This window comes from Mus musculus, chromosome 7 (assembly GCF_000001635.26).
Source record: "Mus musculus strain C57BL/6J chromosome 7, GRCm38.p6 C57BL/6J".
Classification (NCBI taxonomy): Eukaryota; Metazoa; Chordata; class Mammalia; order Rodentia; family Muridae; genus Mus; species Mus musculus.
This window is the reverse complement of record NC_000073.6, coordinates 27632978-27656249: the sequence shown is the minus strand read 5'-3', so window position 1 is coordinate 27656249 and position 23272 is coordinate 27632978. Positions and strand designations below refer to the sequence as shown.

Sequence of the window (23272 nt, the reverse complement as noted above, 5' to 3'; positions counted from 1 at the left end):
ACCTGTCCTTCATCCCCACAATAAGACCACACAAAGGAGGCGCCAGTGGCAGCGGCTTTACCAGTAAACGCATGAGTCGGGGGAAGGTGCCCGGTGAGGTTGGTGGGACTAAGGTAGAGGCTGCCCCTTGGCCTCAGCCCACGACAGACATTCCGAGCTGGGCAGGTCAGGGGAAGGTGCCCAGTAGGGTTGGAGGGACTAAGGTAGAGGCTGCCCCTTGGCCTCAGCCCACGACATTCCGAGCTGGGCCTCCAGTGCCACCATCACTGTCTTCCCTCTGGAGGCTGCAACGGTTCATCTTCAGCTGAGTCAGCTGGATGTAGCGGAGAACATTGGTGTCTGCAGGGGAGGGACGGGAACATTATCTGGGTGTCCTGAGACAGCAGCCGATAGTTATGTCCTCAGGACAGTCAGCACCTCACTCCCGGCACCTCAGCTGTACCAGCCACCCAGAGAGATTTCACACCTCCTACCTCACACGTGTGGCAGCGGCAGCAGCCGCGCTCTGTCGCTCTGTCGGCAGAGGCTCCTCTCCCACCTCCACTCATCCCCAAGTGACAACTGTTCTCAGCAAACCACTTCACGGGAAAGCTAATCTTGCCTCCTTGCTCCCACAGCCCTACATCTAGCTCCTGCTGTGTCCCCTCCCCATGGGGTTGTGTCATGTCTACACACACATGGACACATGAGTACCCTGACTGCTCTTCCCGAGGGCAGAGAACAAGCATTACAAGCAGATGAGTGGAGGGCCATAGGTGACAGAGGAGCTGAGTGTGACCAGGAGGGAGTGAAGGAATATGGGTGTGGGGGGAGAAATATTCAAGGCCATCGTCGGTGAGTGGATAGGGACACGGATGGGCTAAAGCATTGGGGATGTAGCCTAGTTGGTAGAGTGCTTGCCTTGCATGCATGAGGCCCTAGGTTCAATTCCCAATGAAGAGAGTTGGTTGGGGAAATGCCAGAGGAACAAGGTGAGTATACCTTTGGGGACGGTGGATGGGTGCTGGATGAGTGTATGAGGAATCTTAGGTAGCTAGAGAGAGCTTGTCTGGAGCTGGTAACAGCACTTCCCTGGGGTGGCTTGGCTCTGCCCTGGTCCTCCCGCCTAGGTTTCCTCTGTTCTAACCCCCTGCCCAGCCCAGCCCTGCCACTCACCTGTGGGCTCTCGGCTGCGGGCCTCCTGTAGGTAGCGCAGCGCACGTGCATAATCACCCAAGTGGTAGAAGGCAATGCCGGCACGATAGGTGGCCTTGAAGTTGCCCTGCTGTTTCTCCAGCACCTTGAGACAGTACTCACGCACCCGCTCATAGTTCACCAGCTCCGACTGCAGGAGGCAAGCTGTGGGATGCAGAGACCCTGTAGTCTCAGACACAGCCTGCATCCCCTAGGATTCACATGACCTCAAATAACCTGACCTCTTCCCCTGGGCATATGGGATTGCTCTGGCCACCAGGAGACACTAATCAGCTAACCTGTTAGTATAAGAGCTATCTGCGCCGCCGCTAGAGGGCGCAGGACAGACAAGTCTGAAGCAATTAGCTGGAGGTTTTCCCAAGTAATTATAGAGGGAGGGTCCAAGAACGAAATAGCCGGTGCAGGGTAAGCCTTTCTAACCTTGGCTCATGCGTGGCAGACCGGGGGAAAGAATGAGTCAGGGAAGTGGGGCTTAGAAGACCAAGTCCAGAGCCCGTTTCATTATTCAAGCCCCTGCTTACTCCATCCAAGAAGCCCTATTCATCTACTCCCAACTCTCTTCCTCAGCAAGTTTTGTAGTCTTCCCCGCCAGACCACAGCCCTGACTCCTTCAGCTTCCAGCCACCACAGGCTCTATAGCCTCCTGATTACCCCCTCACTACCCACCCGTTTCACCCGAGTCCTCTGCGCCCCCCGACGGCCCCGTACCAGTGAGGGAGTCGTAACATTCAACCTCTGTGTTCTCCACCAGGCGCCGCTGCTCCTCGCTGAGGCGGGCGGGCCCCGGGCTGGTGGTGGGTCCCGGGGAGGGGGTGGGCAGACCGCCAGGGCGGGCCCCTTGAGCCGCCTTCAGCTGCAGCAGTGCCCGGTGGTACTTGCCAATGGCTTCTCGGAACTTCTTCTCTCGGTAGCAACGCTGACCCTCCGCCTTGAACGCCACGGCAGCCCGCAGGCTGCTGTCGAGCGCCGCAGCCAGGCCCCCAGACGGCTCTGGGGCAGGACCCGACCGAGCAGAGCCATGGCGAGGCGCTGAGCCGGGGCCCGGCGGGGAAAGGGCGGGAGGCGGGCGCGGTGGAGGCTCCGGGGCAGCGCTGAGCATCAGCACCGGGGACAGCGCGCCGCGCTGCATTGTGGGAAACTCCTGCGGCCGCCGCTGCAGCTACCGCATCGCCCCCCGCGGGGCCGGTCCCCACCCTTTCTCCGCCCCCACATCTCTGGCTGCCGTCTCCGGCTGCCCCCTATGGGTCTAGAAAAACCCCTCCAAACTCCCCCTCGCTCACCCTCAAACCAGCCTGGGTCTAGTTGTTCTGGCGCCTCTCCCTTGTCCCCACAGTCCTTACCCTCCCACCCGACTGCATGTTCTCCCGGAGATTTCTAGAAGAAAAAGGCTGAGCGGGCAGACATCAGTTTTGTGGAAAGCTGGTTTTCAGCCCACTAGTCATTTGGCATGTTGGATAAGAATACAGGATTGGGAGTCAAGCTGCCCGGCTTCAGACACTGGTTTCTCATTACTCTATGATTTGGACAATCCCCTCAAATTACCTATTGTACTATAGTGCGGGACAATAGTACATACGTTGGAATCGATTCTTTATGTAATAAACAAATAGCCATTGCTCAATTTCTGTTCAGGGGGAGGGGGTTGATGGGCCAATGTAAAAACAAACAACAACAACAGAAGTCAAGTGGGGTAGCACCTGCCTGTAGTCACACTCGGACATCTGAGGCAGGAGAGTGGAAAGAAGTTTGAAGCTAATCTGGTGCTAACGAGGAAATTCCAGATCAGCCATGAACTACAAAGAAAAGGTAGGTGTGGGAGATTAAGGAGAAGGGAGGGAAAAGGAGAGAGAAAGAATTATTTAGATAGAGCCACATCTCCTAGGTTCACAGCCTAGTGGAGAGACAGACCTGTAACAGCCCAAAGTGGCTGATCCTGGGAAGCGCAGGAGGAGAGCCATGGCTAGCATGGAGAAGTCAGAGGAGGCATTTGCTCTAGGTTGAAGTGTGACTGGGGACTTCCTGGAGGAAAGGCAACTCTGCAACCTAGCCATTCTGTCCCTTGCCTTCCATTTCCAGAAAAGCCAGTGGGGAGGTGACAAGGGTCCCCACTGACAGCCCAGGACCACCAGTACAATAAGGACAACCAAGAAAATGCGGCTGCGGCTGCGCTGTGGTGGCACTCCCCTGCAATCCCTGCACTTAGGAGGCAGAAGCAGCAGAACTCTATGGTTTCCGGGCCAGCCAGAGCTACACCTGACTCAAAAAAGAGGGGGAAAAGGAAAGAAATTCGTTCATTATGGGCCAGCAACATAGCAGTAGCCACCACGTGAGTTCCATCTGTGGAACCAGCCTCTCAAAGTGGTTATCTGACCCCTTCCTACATATACCTGCACACACACACACAAACTCACGCACATACACACACACGCGCGCGCACACGCGCACACACACATACACACACGCACGCACACACACATGCACACACACGCGCACACACACATGCACACTCACATGCACACTCACATGCACACACATGCACACGCACGCACACATGCACACACACATGCACACACACACACACACACACAAGCATGCACATGCACACAAACAAAGAGTGTAAATTTTAAATCCTCTTAGAATTTCTTTTCAAGATACTCATATGCAGGCAAAAAAGAAACAAACAAAACCACAACAACAAAAGGGTGGGGGGAGCTGGAGAGATGGCTCAGTGGTTAAGAGCACTGACTGCTCTTCCAGAGGTCCTGAGTTCAATTCCCAGCAACATGGTGGCTCACAACCATCTGCAATGGGGATCCGATGCCCCCTTTGGGTGTGTCTGAAGACAGCTACAGTGTACTCACATACATGAAATAAATAAATCTTTAAAAAAAAACCAAACCGGCCGGGCGTGGTGGCACACGCCTTTGATCCCAGCACTCGGGAGGCAGAGGCAGGCGGATTTCTGAGTTCGAGGCCAGCCTGGTCTACAAAGTGAGTTCCAGGACAGCCAGGGCTATACAGAGAAACCCTGTCTCGAAAAACCAAAAAAAAAAAAAAAAACAAACCCCAAACCCCAACCTCACCTTGCACTTCAGATCTCCGTCTCTCCTTTTCCAATGCTGGCATTAGGTACATATGCCCATGCTTGGAGTTTATGCAGCACTAGAGATCTGATTCAAGGCTTTGTGTACCAACTACATTCCAGCCCTCAAATAGGAGAGACTTCCCCAGGCTGATGACCTGCACAGGCCTGCATGTGTGTGTGTTGGGTTTCTACCATCAATTAAAAGGATCAAGTTAAGGGTTGAAGAAAGGGCTCAGGGTTAGCTCCTGCTGAGTTTCCAAAGCAACTGAGTCCAGTTCCTAGAACCCCCGTGGTGACTGACAACCTCGTGTAACTTCAGTCCTAGGGAATCCAATGCTCTCTTCTGGCCTCAGAGAGGACCTGCATTTACATAATGCACACAAACTCACTCAGACACACAAGAATAAATAAATCTTTTATAACATTGAATTATCCGAGAGTGTGACGCACACTTGTAACCCCAGAACCCAAGGAGCGAAGACAGGAAAACGGAATTTGAGGCCAGCCGGGGCTACTTAGCAAGACCCTATATTATGTATATATGATGTATGCTTACATACAAATGTATTAGTGTTTATGGAATCATAGATCTTCAATCAGTTTTACAAAATTTGCAAAGCTGACAAACCAGGTCGAGGCAGTGCTCTTCGTAAATAGGGCGGGCCCAGTTTGTTCACCTTTCCCATCTTCAGAAGTTTCTTCCCACCTCTGAAAGGATCCCAGTTTTGGGGAGTTTTTGGTTTTGTTTCCTGAAGAGCAACCCTCGGGAAGCCCGCCAGTGCCCCCTGGCGGAAGAGGTTAGAATTTGCCTCTTCCTTTCTTTAAGAGGTTTGCTGTGATTATCCAATCAGAGGAATTATAGAAGCCTGGAAGCAACCAGTCAAAATCGAGTGCGGGACTGAAATTCGACCAATAAGGATGAAGGACTCTCCAAAGAAAAGAAAGACTTTTTGTTGAATTAAAACTACCAAGGTACTTTGCGGTTTTGTTTTATTTATTTATTTATTTATTTATTTATGAGTGGGGCTGGGGCTCCGGAAGGTGAAAGATGCAGGATGCGAAGCAAGAGAATGGTCAAGCTAGCGGCCCGACGTCGGGGCAGTGAGTATACTTTAGAAAGACAGAAAGGTGGGGGGGGGGGGGCAGTGCAGAACTTGGACAGCTCCAGAGGCTCCAGTTTCAGAGAACTCCATGCAGAAAAAAGAAGTCAAGCAGGAAAGGGAACTAGAAGTTTGGGCTAAAAAGAGTGATATAATATAAGTCATTGGAGTTGGAGTGACTGGGGCAGGTTGGAACTAGAGGATACCAAGGAAGGGCAGTCACACCTTATTCTTCTTTTAGGATGCGGCTAGAGGGAGCCAGAATCCAAGGGAAGGTGAAGTGGAACTGAGTGGGCACTTACCCTACCCTGAGTATAGGAAGATGGGAGGGTTACAGGGGGTACAACCTGAGGCTTCCAGCTTGTTCCACTAAGCCCTGCCTCCAGCCTATCACTGGGGGATTCTAGGATTCTCGGCAGGGGCTTTACCACTGAGTCACGCCCCTGGCCCCTCACTGGGGGATTCTAAGGAAAAGCACCCTGAGCCCAGGTTGAGAGTCCCCAAGAATGCACAATCGTCCCCAGAGAAAGACAAATGGATCCCTAAAAGCTAAGCAAACGAGACACATTTTTACCAACTCAGAAAAATAAAAAAGTGTTGTTCCTATAATTTTCTCTTATTCTCATAGATGGTGAAGACAGTAACTAGGCAGTTATTACTTGGTGCCCAAGAGAACCAAGACACTACCCTCGGCCAAGACCATCAACTGCAGAGCTCTGGGCCATGTCTGGAGCTCACCCTGTCAAGCACCCATGGTTTGCCAGGCTCAGAGCCACAGCTGTTTGCTGACCTGGTTCCTGCGTGTAGCCTGTACAGGCTCAGGGACAACAGGGACAGCTTCAGGAAGTGAGCGGCAAAGAGAATGACTTTATACAAGGCCTCTACATACTCGCCAAGCCCACTGCGTCCCACTGCGTGTGGGTCACGCCCCTACCCTGAAGCACTTGAGGGCTGCTCCAGGGCAGAGCAGCCGGCAGCCAATGGCAGAGCAGAGGGACTAAATGGTACAGACAGAAACTGAAGTGGCTGAGGGTGGGGTGCTCCACACTCGGAAGGAGCCGGCAGAAGGAGGCCGACCGTGGACAGAAGGAAAAGCATTATGGGAGCCTTGGACCCTCTGCTCTGGAGTTATTGGGATGGATGAGTGTGGTCCCACTTCCAGACTTGAGTTTCCTGGTCTGTAAAATGAGACCGATAAGCCGGGCGTGATGGCGCACACCTTTAATCCCAGCACTCGGGAGGCAGAGGCAGGTGGATCTCTGAGTTCGAGGCCAGCCTGGTCTACAAAGTGAGTTCCAGGACAGCCAGGGCTATACAGAGAAACCCTGTCTCGAAAAACCAAAAAAAAAAAAAAAAAAAAAAAAAAAAGTGGGGGGGGGACCGATGACATAAGCCTACAAGTTGTAGATAAACCCTGCTTCTGTGTTCCAATGACCTGGTTTGGCACAGTTGTGTATTGTGGCTATTCATTTAAATGCTTTGCGGTTTTTTGTTTTGGTATTTATTTTGTGTGTATGAGTGTTTCGACTGAGTGTATGTATCTGTGTACCACGCACGTGCCTGGTGTCCATGAAGACCAACAAAAAGGTTTTGAATCCTCTTGACATGGAATTAGGAACAGAGCCGGGCGTGGTGGCGCATGCCTTTAATCCCAGCACTTGGGAGGCAGAGGCAGGCGGATTTCTGAGTTCGAGGCCAGCCTGGTCTACAGAGTGAGTTCCAGGACAGCCAGGGCTATACAGAGAAACCCTGTCTCGAAAAAACAAAACAAAACAAACAAACAAAAAAACAAAAACAAAAAAAACCCAAACAAACAAAAAAAAAAAAGGAATTAGGAACAGTTGTTATTACCATTTGTACTGGGACTCAAACTCAAGTCCTCCGGAAGAGCTCTTAACGATAGATGAGCCACACTGTCCAGCATACTCCCCTCTTAATAGACAGACCTTCGTTGTAATTCAGGCTGGTATCGAACTCAACAATCATCCTATCTCAGCCTCTCAAGTGCTAAGATTATGAGCATGAAATTGTGAAATTCCACAGCTGGCTTCTACGCTCATTCTTTCATTCATTCATTCACTCATTCACTCATTCTTTCTTTCTTTCTTTTTTCTTCGAGACAGGATTTCTCTGTGTAGTCCTGGCTGTCCTGAAACTCACTCTGTAGACCAGGCTGGCCTCGAACTCAGAAATCTGCCTGCCTCTGCCTCCTGAGTGCTGGGATTAAAGGCATGCACCACCACGCCTGGCCTTTTTTTTTTTTTTTTAAGATTTATTTATTTATTATACGTAAGTACACTGTAGCTGTCTTCAGACACTCCAGAAGAGGGCATCAGATTTTGTTATGGATGGTTGTGAGCCACCATGTGGTTGCTGGGATTTGAACTCGGGACCTTCGGAAGAGCAGTCGGCGCTCTTAACCACTGAGCCATCTCACCAGCCCCACCCCTTTTTAAAAAAGATTTATTTATTGCATGTAAATACACTGTAGCTGTCTTCAGACACCCCAGAAGATCAGATCTCATTATGGGTGGTTGTAAGTCACCATGTGGTTGCTGGGATTTGAACTCAAGACCTTCAGAAGAGCAGTTGGTACTCTTAACCACTGAGGCATCTCTCCAGGCCCCTACCCTCATTTCTTTATCCACAGATGGAAGTTCTCGCAAGACACTGAGTGCAAAGCAGTTCACTATACTCCAGAGGGATTGTTTGAGTTTGCTTTACAGACTAAAGATGCTCCCAGACCTCTTCTAAGATATTGACTCTAGGGGCGTGGGCACTGGCTCAACCACTAAGAGCCTTGATGCTCTTCCAGGAAACCTGAGTTTGATTCCCAGCACCAGTTAATCTAGGTCTGGGGGACCTGCTACTCTCTTGAAGACAACCTTCACCTATACACATAAATAAAACAAATCTGTTTTGAAAAAAGATACTGGCTCCCTTGAGAAGGCTAGACTGACTCCATGACAGGCTTCAAACCGGCAGTTAAGTAGACAAGGCCTAAATCTCTGTTTCCAAGAACTGGGCAAGTCCGGTCCTCAGAAGCCGCCTGCCACCTGGCCTGAGGCAAGGACAATGGGTCAGCAGCTATTTCCAGCTATCCTCAGCTACTTCCTCAGCAACAGTTTCCAGATCTCTCCCGCAAGTTTCCAGCTCCCATACCCTGATAATGGATGTTCTAACAGTGGACCCAACAGATTAACAGAGAGGTCACTTACCCAGAATTCACTATTGTGCTTTAAATCAGGCCTGCAAATCACTTGGGTGTCTCTCGGGTCTTGTAATGGGAGACCCCAGCCTGCTGGACCTCTGCAGAATAAAACACTCTTTGCTTTTATGTACTATTTGAGTCCAAGGTGTCTTTCTTCCGGGACTCATGAACCCTTACTGCTTATCTCCATGGAAACCATGGTCTCTTGCTAATTCTTTGCACTTATTCTCTCCTAAGTGCTTTTTAGAAAGACAACAGCTGACTAGGTGTGGTGCATACCTTTCATCCCAGTGATTGGGCCATACAGGTGGATCTCCAATTTAAGGCCAGCTTGGTTTACATAGTAAATTCCAGGACAGCAGAGAGGCCTGGTCTCAAAAACAAACAAACAAACAAACAAACAAACAAACAAACCACATACACACACAAAACAAACAAAACCAGTGGCTCTCTATGTAGATTGGGCTGGCTAGAACTTGACATTTCTCTTTACTTCTGAGTGCTGGAATTAGAAACACGCACCAATGTCTGGCTTCTGGGCACTCACTGCCTTCTAACAGGAGTGTGAGCCCCTCGGGTAGGACTTTTTGTTATCCCACCCCCATCTCCAACACACACTCTTGCTGTATTTCCAGGGTCAAGAATACTACCTGGCACATAGTAGTTCCTTCACAAGGATTTTTTTTTTTTGAGACAGGGTTTCTCTGTGTAGCCCTGGCTGTCCTGGAACTCACTCTGTAGACCAGGCTGGCCTCAAACTCAGAAATCCGCCTGCCTCTGCCTCCCGAGTGCTGGGATTAAAGTCGTGCGCCACCACACCTGGCCCACAAGGATTTCTTGAATGAATGGATGCACAGGTTGGACTTGATTTAAACGCAGTAGTCCCAGAACACTCAAGAGAGAGAGCCAGGAATGCAAAGGGGAAACTATCCCAAGTTCCATGGGAGCTGACGCCCTCTTCTGGCTTCCATGGTTATGTATATGGATGCACTACACACAGGTCAAACACCCACACATAACATACAAATAAATAACTGGACAGGCCTGGTGGCGCATACCTTTAATCCCAGCACTCTAGAGGGTGACACAGGCAGATCTCTGTGAGTTCAAGGCCAGCCTGGTCTACAGAGTGCATTCCAAGTCAGCCAGGGACCCCATTACAAAAGAAAACAAAACCAAACAGATAAGTACTAAAGACACTCTCTCTCTCTCTCTCTCTCTCTCTCTCTCTCTCTCTCTCTCTCTCTCTCTCTCCCAAGACATGGTTTCTCTGTGTAGCCCTGGCTGTCCTGGAACTCACTCTGTAGACCAGGCTGGTCTCGAACTCGGAGATTTGCCTGCCTCTGCCTCCCAAGTGCTGGGAAAGAACTTACTTAATTTATTTAGTGTATATGAGTACACTGTAGCTGTACAGATGGTTTAGGTCCTCTGCTCACTCCAGTCAACTTCTCTTGCTCACTCCCTGCTCACTCTGGCCCAAAGATTTATTTATTATTATACATAAGTACACTGTAGCTGTCTTTAGATGCACCAGTAGAGGGCGTCAGATCTCATTACAGGTGGTTGTGAGCCACCATGTGGTTGCTGGGATTTGAACTCAGGACCTTCGAAAGAGCAATCAGTGCTCTTACCCATCTCAACAGCCCCAGAACTCTATTTTTTAAAGACTCAAAACCAGAGTGAATTTAACCATGAAGAAACACCACTCCATCAAACAGCAAACCCTGATCCAGACACTCTCTTAGGGGAGGGGGGTGCTGGGGGTGGAGTCCACGGCACTTCACACTGTGAGCAGACTATTGCTGAGCCACACTCCAGACAAGATAGTCTGCAGAATAACTGAGCATTCATGCAGACTAGTAACCGGGTCTATACCAAGCCCTAAGCGGTACTCTGCGTTGTCTGTGTTGGGCTATCATCACACCTAGGTCCCCCAGCATGATGGCAAAGTACCTTACAGTACAGCCCCAGATCAAAACTTTGTAAAAGATTTTTTCATTGTTTATTTTTAGATTTTATTTTTATTTATTTATTTTTTGTTTTTTTTTTTTTTTTTTTTGAGACAGGGTTTCTCTGTGTAGCCCGGGCTGCCCTGGCACTCACTCTGTAGACCAGGCTGGCCTCGAACTCAAAAATCTGCCTGCCTCTGCCTGCCTCTGCCTCCCAAGTGCTGGGATTAAAGGCATGAGCCACCACGCCCGGCTTTATTTTTAGATTTTAAAAGGCAGGGTTTCCCTGTGTAACCCTGGCTGTCATGGAACTCACTCTATAAACCAGGCTGGCGTTGAACTCAGACATCCACCTGCCTCTGTCTTTTGGGTTCTGGGATTAAAGGTGTGTGCTTATACTGCCTGTTGTTTTTTTTTTTTTTTTTTTTTTTGTAGACCAGGCTGGCCTCGAACTCAGAAATCTGCCTGCCTCTGCCTCCTGAGTGCTGGGATTAAAGGCATGCGCCACCACGCCTGACTCACTGCCTGGTCTTAAATGACTTTTTTTTATGAGCATGGATGCATGCAGGTATGTATTGTGTAGCATGTGTGTTCCTGGTGTCTGTGGAAGTCAGAGGTAGGGAAGCTGGAGAGATGGCTCAGTGGTTAAGAACACTAACTGCTATTCCAAAGGTCCTGAGTTCAATTCCCAGCAACCACATGGTGGCTCACAACCATCTGTAACGAGATCTGGTGCCCTCTTCTGGAATGTCTGAAGACAGCTACAGTATACTTATATATAATAAATAAATCTTTAAAAAAAAAAAAAAGGAAGTCAGAGGTAGGCATTCAAGCTCCTGCAACTGGAATTATAGACGGTTTTGAGCTACCTGCTACTTAGGAAAAGCAGTCAGTGAACTTGACCCCCCCCCCCAATATTTTGTAAGATTTATATGTGTGTCAGCATGTGTTTGTGTAAATGTGCCTTCCTGTGTTTATGTGACTCATATGAGAAGTACCAGCAGAGGACAGAAGAGGGCATCAGATTCCCTCTAGAGGGAGCTGATGTGAGCTACCCAGTGTGGGTACTGGAAACTAAACCTGGGTCCTTAGCAAGCACAGTAAACACTCTTAACTGCCAAGCCATCTCTCCACCCCTGGGATATTTTTAAAAGGCAGGAACATTGCACTTGACTAAAATTTGATAAAGGTTTGTGGAAAGGGAACAGTGTGTCAACAGTAACTTTCTTTCCTACCTTGGTGGTAAGTCCTTGAGTAAAAGGACATTCTTGTCTATAGACAAATACTGAAACATGGAAGAGCTGGAGAAAAACTGAATGTGGCCAAGTGTGGAAGAACAAAGAACAGGGTGTTTTGTATCCTTCTGCAACCTTGGAGATTGAAACCAGAGCCCTGTCCACTCTGAACAAGTCTTCTACCAGGGGACTACATCCCAGCATATATGCAGTTTTTACTTCAGGAGTTACAGAAAGCTATATGATATCCAATCCCCCATCTTCCCCATTATTAACATATTGCAACAAGCATAGATCTGTTAGTAGCTAAACTGCTTCACTCACCTTCCTCCCATGTGATGTCTATATTCTTGCTTGTCAACCTGACCACATCTAGAATTAAGTGAAACTCTAGTGGCTGGGTACACCTGTGAGTTATCTCCTCCTCCTCTTCTCTCCTCCTCCCTTCTTTCTCCTCCTCCCTTCTTTCTCCTCCTCCTCCTCCTCCTCCTCCTCCTCCTCCTCCTCCTCTGGATTTCTAATACAGGGTCTCTGTGTTGTTCTGGCTGTCCTGAAACTTGCTCTGTAAACAAGCCTGGCCAGATATCTGCCTGCCTGTGTGTTGGCATTAAAGGTGTGTGTACCACTGACACCAAATTTAATCTGGATCTTTCAAGGTGGGAAGCTCCACCTTTAATCTAGGCCATACCTCCTGCTAGCAGCCTATATAAATGACATGCAAGAAGGAAGCGTTTATTTTTTTTGCCAGATTGCTCTCGCTTTGGCTAGCAAGTCCATTCCTTTACTGACATTAGAGCCAACTTCTTTAGGATTCCAGACCAGCTGAGACATCCACTCCTGTGGACTGAATAACTACTGGATTCTTGGCCCTTCTGTTGGTAGACATTGTTGAACTAGCTGGACCACAGCCTGTAAGCCATCCTAATAAATTTCTCTCTCTCTCTCCCTCCCCCCCCCCATACACGTGTGCACATGCACACACGTGAGCACACACACCGTTAGTTCTATTCGTCTAGAGACCCCTAATACACCGAGCATCATCTTTCTCACCCTGGACTCCATCCAAGGGCCCATTGTGATGGGGGTTTCTCTTGGATGTTCTCCTTTCCCTGTCAGTCTTCAGTACTGGTCAGACATCTGCCTGATCTTGGTTTCCTTCACTTAGCCTTGGTTACGTATTTGGGAAAGGAAGATGGAAGAAATAAAGCACCATTTTAATGAGCACAGCAACACACTCTGCTGACAGACAAGACTGACGGTTAACACTGACACTGTCAGAAACGTTCATCGAGTTTATATTGCAGCCAGACATGGTGGGGCCCTCTGGAAATCCCAGCACCTGGGAGGCAGAGACAGGAAGATCAGGAGTCCTAGGTCATTTCAGTGATTCTGAGGCCAGTCTGGGCTACATGAGACCTATTTCAAAAGTAAACAAATCCACTGCTGTAGCCTGACCACAGCAGTACATACCTGTAATCCCAGCATACTGTAGGCAGAGGCAGGTGGATCTCGAGTTCCAGGCCAGTCTGTGCTACATTGCAAAATAGTCTCAAATTTCCCACTACCATTACAAGATACTTAACAAAGACAACTTAGGAGCATTTATTTCAGCTGGTACCATCAGAGGTCTCACTCTATGGCTGTATAGCCCCTGTCACTGTGGGTCCACAGCAAAAAGGACACAGTAGCAAGAGAGCATGAAAAAAATAAGGCTGATTGCTTCACAACAGGCAGGCAGGTAGCAGAAGGGAGCCATAACAGCTGACAGACCTGCTCCCTCCAACCAGTTCCAGACCCTAACAGCCCATTCAGCTGCATGCTTGTGGCTTAACCCATGAGATTGGCACACCATGACCCAGTTACCTCTTGAAAAGCACCAGCAGCCGGGGACCAAGCCATACACACATACTAGTTAGCATTCTGGGACACACATCGAATCCAAACCATATTAACTGTCTTTTCTGAGAATGTACAGCCTCCGTCCCAGGAAAGGCTTATTACGTGGAGGCAGATCTATCGGACCTTCCCATGACTCGTCAGAGAGCGTTGAATATTATAGTGTTGTGTTGTCTGGGGCTTGCTTGCTAGGTGTCCCCTCTTGGCTCTGGTGTCCTTAGGCTCCCTTCACTACTGAGTTGTGTTTGTGTGTGTGTTCTTTTAGAGACGGGGTTTCCCTATGTAGTCTTGGCTGTCCTGGAACTAACTGTAGATCAGGTTGGCCTCAAACGCAGATCTGCCTGCCTCTGTCTCCTAAAACCATGCCCCATCTCCGCCTGGCTTGGGATCTACTTATTCCTATGGGCTATTGTTGGTGCTGGGTATCAAATGCACAGCTTTGTACATTCACACATGCTGTCACTGATGTACTGCCTCAGCCCTACTGTTTGTGTGCACAAACCTCTGAAGACTGGAGGGTTGGAATCTTCAATCACCTCTCACCTTATTAAAATTATTTAATGTGTATTGCCTGTGTACTGTGCATGCTGGGCACCGTGGCAGCCAGAAAACAGCACCAGATCCTCTGCAACTGGAATGACAGATGGTTGTGAGCTGCCATGTGGGAGCTCGACATGGGACCTAGTCTTCTGGAAGAGCAGGTAGTGCTCTTACCTCCTGACCCATCTCTCCAGCCTCCCACTTTGTGACACAGATCTCTCGCTGAACCTGGAACTTGTTTAGCTGAAATGTCTGGCCAGCAAGGCCCAAAGATGCTCTGGTCTCCATCTCTCTAGTGTTGAGATTACAAGCACAGGTCACTACTGCACCCCCATTTAAAAATTTTTGCCGGGCATGGTGGCGCACGCCTTTAATCCCAGCACTCGAGAGGCAGAGGCAGGTGAATTTCTGAGTTCGAGGCCAGCCTGGTCTACAGAGTGAGTTCCAGGACAGCCAGGGCTACACAGAGAAACCCTGTCACGAAAAACCAAAAAAATAAAATAAATTTATTTCTATGTCTATTCCAGTGTATTGTCCATGAAAACCAGAGGGCATCAGAGAAACAAGTGGTTATGAGCTGCCCAGCATAGTTCTGGAAACACAATTCTGCTATCCTGTAAGAGTTCTTAGCCATCAAGCCACACTTGGGGACTACATTTTTTGGTTTTGTTTTGTTTTGTGTTTTTTTTTTGTTGTTGTTTTTGTTTTTTTGTTTTTTGTTTTTTTTTTTTGAGACAGGGTTTCTCTGTATAGCCCTGGCTGTCCTGGAACTCACTCTGTAGACCAGGCTGACCTCGAACTCAGAAATCCACCTGCCTCTGCCTCCCAAATGCTGGGATTAAAGGTATGTGCCACCACGACCAGCTGGGACTACATTCTTGCATGGCACGCACTTTGCCAACTGGGTCCCTGAACTAAGTAGGTCCAAGAGATGCTACTGGCTCATCCTATTCCTCCTACCGCAGGTCCTGGAATTATCTGCTGTTTCCTTTACTCCATCCCCATCTCTGAAGTCTGAGGCGGTCTCATTATATACCCTAGGCTTAACCCTGTAATCCCTCTTCTTTACCTCCCACCGCACCCCATACTGGGACTACAGGCATGGCCACCATTCCTGACCAGTACCACTTTAGATCTGAAACCATTTCAAAACCAGCCAGTCCATTCAAAGATCACAGGATGCAGGCCATAAACACCAAAGTACAAGCACAGCAAGATGGAGCCTTATTTTTATTTTTGATTACAGCACTGATGATAGCAGATCTTAGTGATGGAAGGTACACGCCCATGCAGCCTTGTGAAGCAACTGGGACCACAAGGCCACAGAGTCCCCTGATACCCAAGTCTCATTTCCTCAAGGACCCAGCAGACTGAGGACATCTGCAAAATTCCTAAGGTATGGTGGCAAAGGGGCATAGCCCAGGCACGGCTGCAGCTGGCAAGAATGAGGGATGCACAAAAGGCAGGCCAAGGGTTCATGGCAAAGTGCACAGTGATGCCACTGCAGCCTGGGTTGTGGGGGCTCACTTCTCCCTGATGCTCTTATAAACACACAGATTGGGGAGAAACAAAACCTTGTGAAATGTTTGAAGTGAGCCTTGTAAAGGATTCCAGTGAAAACTTTTATGAAAACTTTGTCCCTCACACTAAGCAGCGTAGACACGTGTGTTCACTACAGGAACAGCTGACTGTGAGCTCCTTTCGCGGAGCTGCTGAAAACCAGAGGTAGGCAGGAACGTGTCCTGCTGGGAGATGAGTCACACAAGGTGACTGAGGTGCTGTGACAGGGGAATGCAAAGCATTTTTCTTTTTCCTAGGCTAGAGTGAAAGACTACAGTGAACTCTAACACCCCAGCAAGGCTCCACCTTCTCCTATCAGAGCTACGGGACACCCAACCTGGGCCGCACGCAGTCTTCTCTGCAGTTGGGACAGGTGTCTAAACTGGCCTTGCTTTCCCACAGCCCGCTTTCCAGTTCTCAGATCGCCATGCTTGTGGTGCCCCGTCTTCTAGTAAATCCTGGAACAAATCCATCTGCACCAGGCCCTGTGTGCCTGGCACCTGGGTATGGGAAAGGAGCAAGTACCCCAGTGAGCCCCACAACCCACAGGTTCAGCATGGGGTTCAGTCCTAGACCAGTGCAGCTGTAATCAAATGTCCGGGTGTTCCTGCTGGGAGTCACAAGCCCTGTTAAGTCACAGATTTTATGATGGCATTTGGGGACACTAAGGCTTCCTGGTTCCACACAGAAGCTGTTTAGGGCTCAGAGGCCAAGTGAATGAACCACCCCTCTGCTGCCACAGCGCTCGTGCTTCCTGTTTAGAGCCGCTCAGCACTGCTGCCCCCAATCTGGCAGCTTCTAAGGGTCCGAGCCATCCCTACCCAACAGAAACCACCCAGCCACCTTTTCCTCTGCAGCGCCGCTCTCTGCAGCCGGGATCCACCACCCACTTTCTCACGGCCATCTCTTCCATCCCCATGGCTCCATGGACCTCAGAATAAGGCAGAGCAGGTAATAAATGGTGCATGCTACTCTGGCACTCCAGTACCAGGACAGAAGGGGTGGCTAAGGAAATGTGGACTGGGCCCTGGTCTGAAATGAGTGTCTTTATTGCTTGTACCGTACAAATACGAGGAGTAAGGAAAGGCCAGCAGGGATGGGCGAAAACTCTCAGATAAACATACACACATACAAAGTAAAAAACAGATGACCCCCATAACCATCCCAACCACCCCACCCTACTGCCTTTCTGAAATCCACCTATTCTGGGGGTGTGGTGGGAGAGCAAAACCAGGAGAACTCATTTCCAAAAACCCAGAGCTATTGAGGAGGGAGAGACATGGCCAGAGCAGCAGGCACATCGCCTGCACTCACTGCACCCCGTGGGATCAAACACTCAGGCTGGGGCTGAGCCTGAGCCCACTCACACAAGTGCTGCATACAGCTGTGGGCACCAGCATCCCAGGAGCCTGGGATGCTCACTGCTAGGTCAGGTGCACACCCGCACCCACAGCACTGACACAACTCTAACTCAAACATTCACTTTAAGGCTCCAGAACAGGTGCCCTGGAGATGAGGCAGACTCCACCCCATTGTGTATCAGACACCTATCCCCATCTCTGTCCCCTCAGACCCCAGTCAAGTCCAAGGGGCCCAATACTGTCTTGGTGTGAGATGTGTAACAGCCAAGGTTGGCTTCCCTCTGCCCCAGGCAGAGAACGGAGCCATCCAAAGGGGCCGAGCGGGAGGCAAGGCTGGCTAGAAGGAAGCCCTGGTAAGGCACTGGGCTGTGGGCAGGAGGGCTGCCCCCGAACATTCCTCCTGCTTTATTGAGAATCAAGAGAGTAGCTTGGGAGGAAGAGGAAGGCAGCTCCTGCTCCTGGATCCCCCTTGAAGATCCATTCTCCATAGAAGCAAACCCAGACCCCTCAGCTTCCAAAGGCTTCTGCCTGTCCCTGGACATTACTGCTTTTGTGCCCCAGGTGGGGTGGCAGCAGATAAGATTGCCCAGAGGACAGCATGGAAGGCAGCTGAGGTGCTGGGAGTGAGGGGAACTTCTAGATGTGTCCTCCGCTGGCGTGCCTCCAAATCCATGTGACCCCATGGCTCCCCACTTCACCCTCTTGGAGGCTAGTGGTGAGGAATGACCTCACTCTCCATCCTCCCAACAGCCTGTCCCTGGGCGGTCCCCAGCGCTCACCTGGAACAGAGGGGAGCCCAGAGGAGAGGGCCGCCAGGACCACTAAGTCTGAGCAAGGACTGAAGAAGAAACTGGATTTGGGATGAGGGGACAGGGAAGGGAACACAAACCAAAAGGCAAAATAAAGTTTTTTTTTTAAAAAGCCACCCAGGCAGTGGATGACGGCCATGCTTGTGTCCTGTGGTGGCAGAGGGCTGCTCACTCTCGGATGCTGGCTGAGTAGGAGAACTGGGGGAAGTGCGTCCGCTGGTCCAGTTCCAGCGGGTCCAGGCTGTCATCTGTAGGATTGGGTGGAGATTCATGAAGATGAAGGAGCAGCAGTCTTGCCCACCCCACCTCACTGGGAAAGCACCCAGAAAGGAATATGCTGGGACTCCAGGAAAGCCTGCACTAGAGTGGTGGCCCACAGCACTAGCGCCAGAGGCAAGCAGCTTGCTTCTGGAGAGGCCTTAGCTGTGGCTTCCTTCCCTGGCTGGGTCTTCTGAATGTCTTTCCCCCTCCCCAGCACCCTCTACCACCAGGGTCTAGCCTGGCCTATTCCCACCCATACTCACTTGCACCAAGGGACTGTCAATAGCCCTGGCGTAATTCTGTCCCTAACACACAGAACACTTACTTACAGAAGTTCCCATGGCTGAGGTCTCCTCCATTTCCCAGGTGACCCCTAGAACTTTCTACTTTAACCCCCTGCCCCATCTGCCTGTCCACTGCCTATCCTTTTCCTGCAAGATGCCCTCATTGCTGGTACCCAGAAGCCACTCCTGCCCAGAATGCACTTTTGGCTGCCACACAGCCAGGCCAGGTAGCTTCTCAGGCTTCCCTAGCCCTGGGATCCCAGGAAAGCTGTGGGCTCTGGGCAGCCCAGGACAGGGGGACCCCCTGAGTGGCCGGCCTTGGAGTAGCTTCAGATCAAGAACACAGTCCAAAGACCAGGGTGTCCCTAAACCCCAGAACATACTTTAGCCATAGTCCTTGACGATCCTTACAGCAACAGCAGGCTTTGCAAGCGTATCTTAGAGGAAAGTTGTCAGACACAGTAAAGACAGCCAACCAAGGTCCTCCTGGCAAGCAGAAGCCAGGCCAGACCGTAGCTACCTTTCGGCCATCTAGTCAGACCCAGGGACCATGGGGTCCCAGGTACTTACATCGGTCTGGGGGTGTGATTGTGATGGACTGGGCGGTGAACTCGTCATCAAAGTACCTTGTGTCCACTTCTGAAGTGACCTGAGGTTTGAAGGGTGGCAGGAGCTGTGGAGAGGAGCCCAGAGTCAGCAATGGCAGGTCCCCAGTGGGCAGGTGAGGGCCCCTGAGGCAGGCAAGGGGACTCACCTTTTTCTGTACCACGTCCTGCCAGTTGATGCTGAGGAAGAATCTATGCTCCATGACCTCCTTCGCATCACTGGGACCTCCGCCGAGCCTGGGCAGAGACAACCATCATCAACCACCCAGCACCCGAAACTGCAGGTTCTACAAGCCAGGCTCAAAGCAAAGGCACATACAACCCACGGTCAAGGCCCCTGCACTGCACCGAGTTTGCTAGTCTCTCCTACCACAAACCCCTTTTCTGAGGAGACCTAGGATTGGGGAGCTCATGGCTTAGGACAGAGGCAGGGAGGAGGCAATTTAGGACAAGGTGGTCTCATAACTGGCCTCATCTTTATCCATGAACAGGTGACAGGGTAGTGGGTAGGCCTACAAGGCAGACAGCTCACACACTGGCTCAACCTTATACAGTCCTGTGACCTTAGGCTGGCCATAGGAATGCTGTATTCCTGTGTCCCCTCAGAAGAGGCAGTGCAGGGAGGTGTATCCTGTGGGGCCACTGGGGTTGCTAAGGGGACAACGCACTCCCAGGCCACACCTCTGCTTTGGGTCCTTCTTCAGCAGTCCAGCCAGCAGGGACTTGGCCTCTGGCCCGAGTGTGCGCGGGAAGCGGATCTCCTCCATAAGAATGAGCTCAAAGAGGCGCTCGTGGTCCTGGTTGTAGAATGGCAGGCGGCCACACATCATCTCATACATGACCACACCCAGCCCCCACCAGTCCACTGCTCGCCCATAGTCATTGTCCTCTAGCACCTGAGGGAGGAAGGAGAAGAAGCCAGGCTAGAGGGGCTCCACCCCCTGGCTTCCTCCACCCTAGCCTGCACGCTCCCTGCCTCCAGCCCAAGACACCTCAGGCGCCAAGTACTCCGGGGTACCACAGAAGGTTTTCATGGTGGCTCCATCACTGATGCCCTCTTTGCACAAGCCAAAGTCAGTGATCTTGATGTGGCCATCTTTGTCCAACATAAGGTTTTCCAGCTGTTTAAAAACAACAACAACAACAAAAGCCAATATATGAGGGACAGACCATCCCAGAGTTTCTTTCCCACTAAAGCAGAGCTTCTCAACCTGTGGGTCTTGGCCCCTTTGGGGTCAAATGACTCTTCGATCAGGGTCACTTAGGAGCATCAGAGAACACATATTTACATTATGATTCATAATGGCGGCAACATTACAGTTATGAAGTAGCAATGAAAATAATTTTGTGATTAGGACTCACTACAACATGAGGAACTGCATTAAAGGGTCACAGCATTAGGAAGACTGAGAACCACTGCTGTAGAGGCAGTAGTTTGGGGTGACAAGCTGTCACATCAGGGATTTCTGGGGTATAAGGGGCCATAACACATGCCCTGTGGATTTGTGGATTTCTGTTTCTTTTCTTTTTCTTTTTCTTTCTTTTTTTTTTTTGGTTTTTCAAGGCAGGGTTTCTTTGTATATAGCCCTGGCTGTCCTGGAACTTACTTTGTAGACCAGGCTGGCCTCAAACTCAGAAATTCGCCTGCCTCTGCCTCCCAAGTGCTGGGATTAAAGGCATGGGCTACCACTGCCAATGCATGGCTCAGATATTCTTTTAGTTATGAAACACATACTAGGAGATAGTATAAAGCTCACAACAGACATGATACCTCAGTAAGGCCTTGGTGTCTATAGCCCAGGTACATATATGATACCTCAATAAGGCCTTGGTGTCTACAGCCCAGGTACATACATGATACCTCAATAAGGCCTTGGTGTCTACAGCCCAGGTACATACATGATACCTCAATAAGGCCTTGGTGTCTACAGCCCAGTTTCTGGTAGAACCCTGGGAGCCCAGTTATCAACAACTCTTCCTTGACTTGGTTCTCTCGGGTCTGTGTGTTGTGCTGGGCCGAGAAGCAGGGCCTCATGCACTCTACCCCCAAGCTTCACCAAGCTTCATTCCACATCCACCTATGAAAGTTCATCATCGGCTCTGGTCCCTTTCCCTTAATGGGATGCAGCCACAGCCACTGTGTATCTTGTTCTGCTACCCAGAGTTCCCCTGGACAATGGCACGCCCATGGTGCACACTGTTTGGCAGCATGAACAGTGCTGCTCTGAGCATGTGCACACCTTCCCGGCTGAACACATGGCCCCATGTCTGGTGTGCACAAGGGCCGATGGCTGGCACATAGTTTTGGTGTCACTGCCAAGTTATGCTCTGGATGGTTCCAACTGACACCCCAGCTGTAGCCTGGGGTACTCACAGGTCTTCACTGTAGAACTATCTGAGGTGTGTGCCATGAGATATCCCAGATCCTGTGCACTCCACCCCATCCGACCCTCGACCTCCAGACCATCCTCTCACCTTGATGTCACGGTACACCACATCTCTCGAGTGCAAATACTCCAGAGCTGACACAATCTCTGCTCCATAAAAGCGCGCCCGATCCTCCGTGAAGACTCGCTCCCGAGAGAGGTGGAAAAACAGCTGCAAGAGAAGGCCAGGTCTTAGCACTGGTTCCCAGAGACCTGGCCCCGCAGGCCATGCATGATATGCCCCAGAGCAGACAGGCTCCAGCATAGGCACAAGAGCAAACAAGAGAGAAAAGGTGCAATCCAGCATAATGGGACTACCACAACCTCAGCAATGAGGCTGAAACAGCAAGAGTTTCATTCAAGGCCAGCCTTGGCTACAGGGTGAGTTTGAGACTAGCCTCAGGTACACAAGACTTTTTTTTTTTTTTTTTTAAAAAGAGCTGGGGCTGGAGAGATGGCTCAGCAGTTAAGAGCACTGACTGTTCTACCAAAGGTCCTGAGTTCAATTCCCAGCAACCACATGGTGGCTCACAACCATATGTAATGGGATGTGATGCCCTCTTCTGGTCTGTCTGAAAATATCTACAGTGTACTCATACACAAAATAAATAAATCTTAAAAAAAAAGGGGGGGGGGGCGGGCGTGGTGGCGCACACCTTTAATCCCAACACTCGGGAGGCAGGTGAATTTATGAGTTCGAGGCCAGCCTGGTCTACAAAGTGAATTCCAGGACAGCCAGGACTACACAGAAAAACCCTGTCTCAGAAAACAAAACAAAACAAAACAAAAGATCTGAAGACAGCTACAGTGTTCTCATATAAATACAATAAGTAAATCTTAAAAAAAAAAAAAAAAGAGCTAAGGATGAGGCTGGTGTGTATAGTGTGTAATCCCAGAACATGGGAGGTAGAAACAAGAGAATCATGGATTCAAGGCCAATCTTAGCTATGGAATGAGAATGGGCTATCTGAATGAGATTTGCCTAAAATTAAACAAATAAGCACATTAACCAATTAGCTATTAATAAGTGAGCAAGCAGGGCTGGAGCAAAAGCAGTGAGTGGCAGGTGCCAACGAGAGGGCAGTGGGGTGTGGTAGTGGGTGTCACTGATGCAGTGACAGAGGCATGGGACTGGGCTGGGGCCTAGGCCCACGTGCTTTCTCAGGGATCCCCAGGCACACATTCCCGGGCCTGATAGTCTACTACACAGCAGCCTCTGTACCTGGCTTTGAATACTGCCCGGCAACATAGCAGCAGTGCGAACCTGGGTGAGTCACTCACTTAGCCTGCCCCAGTCTGTCCCCCATCTGCTTCAGGGCTGGCAGGGGAGCACTTGATGACATTCAATAAACCTCCCTTCTCCCTCTGCCCCTCCCCCCACATACGCACAAGCATATCCCCTTCTCACCTAGGTCTTTTTCACCTCCCTCACCACCACTAAAAGTTGGCCAGGTGCCATAGCTCACCTCACCCCCGTTGGCATACTCCATCACAAAGCATAGGCGGTCATGGGTCTGGAAGGCATACTTGAGGGCCTGTGAAGGGAACCAGAATGAAAGCTCTCTCTGCCAGCTGGAAGGCAGGGACCTGAACTGGCACACCACACCCGGGCCTGCTTGGGTCAGAGGGGTTCAAGTCCTAGGCATGTCCAGGGGAAGAGATAGGTTCTGACCACCCAGAGCTGTCTCCCCAGCTCTCCTCTGTAAAAGACATCACACCAGAGCTGTGCACTGTATCACACAAACCTCGTCTGCTA

The 23272-nt window shown here is 50.3% G+C and overlaps 2 protein-coding genes and 1 long non-coding RNA gene across 13 annotated transcripts in view; 1 reads left to right on the top strand and 2 right to left on the bottom strand.

The window, feature by feature from the left end:
• Positions 1-42: 42 nt before the first annotated feature.
• Positions 43-2326, bottom strand: Ttc9b (tetratricopeptide repeat domain 9B). The gene is made up of 3 exons (NM_028417.1): positions 1903-2326; positions 1156-1338; positions 43-339 (listed from the first exon to the last, which is right to left on the bottom strand). The coding sequence occupies exons 1-3, from the start codon at positions 2321-2323 to the stop codon at positions 224-226; spliced, it is 720 nt and encodes a 239-aa protein (NP_082693.1). The 5' UTR covers positions 2324-2326; the 3' UTR covers positions 43-223.
• Positions 2018-7055, top strand: Gm38973. Its single transcript, XR_881908.3, has 3 exons — positions 2018-3000; positions 5106-5251; positions 6008-7055. It is a non-coding gene; the product is annotated as a predicted gene, 38973 (long non-coding RNA).
• An 8368-nt stretch (positions 7056-15423) lies between these two features.
• Positions 15424-23272, bottom strand: part of Akt2 (thymoma viral proto-oncogene 2) — a 49275-nt gene continuing 41426 nt past the window's right edge. For 7 of the 11 annotated variants that reach the window (XM_006539482.2, XM_030241998.1, XM_030241997.1 and 4 more), the window contains 7 exons: positions 22983-23051; positions 21566-21688; positions 20083-20211; positions 19772-19986; positions 19240-19327; positions 19056-19158; positions 16797-18188 (listed from right to left, as the gene is read on the bottom strand). In XM_006539482.2, the coding sequence (XP_006539545.1) occupies positions 18109-18188; positions 19056-19158; positions 19240-19327; positions 19772-19986; positions 20083-20211; positions 21566-21688; positions 22983-23051 (807 nt within the window). In that variant the 3' untranslated portion in view covers positions 16797-18108. Of the gene's footprint in view, positions 18189-19055; positions 19159-19239; positions 19328-19771; positions 19987-20082; positions 20212-21565; positions 21689-22982; positions 23052-23272 lie in introns of all 11 variants that reach the window. The other 4 variants (NM_001110208.2, NM_001331108.1, NM_007434.4 and 1 more) reach the window with 1 other exon arrangement.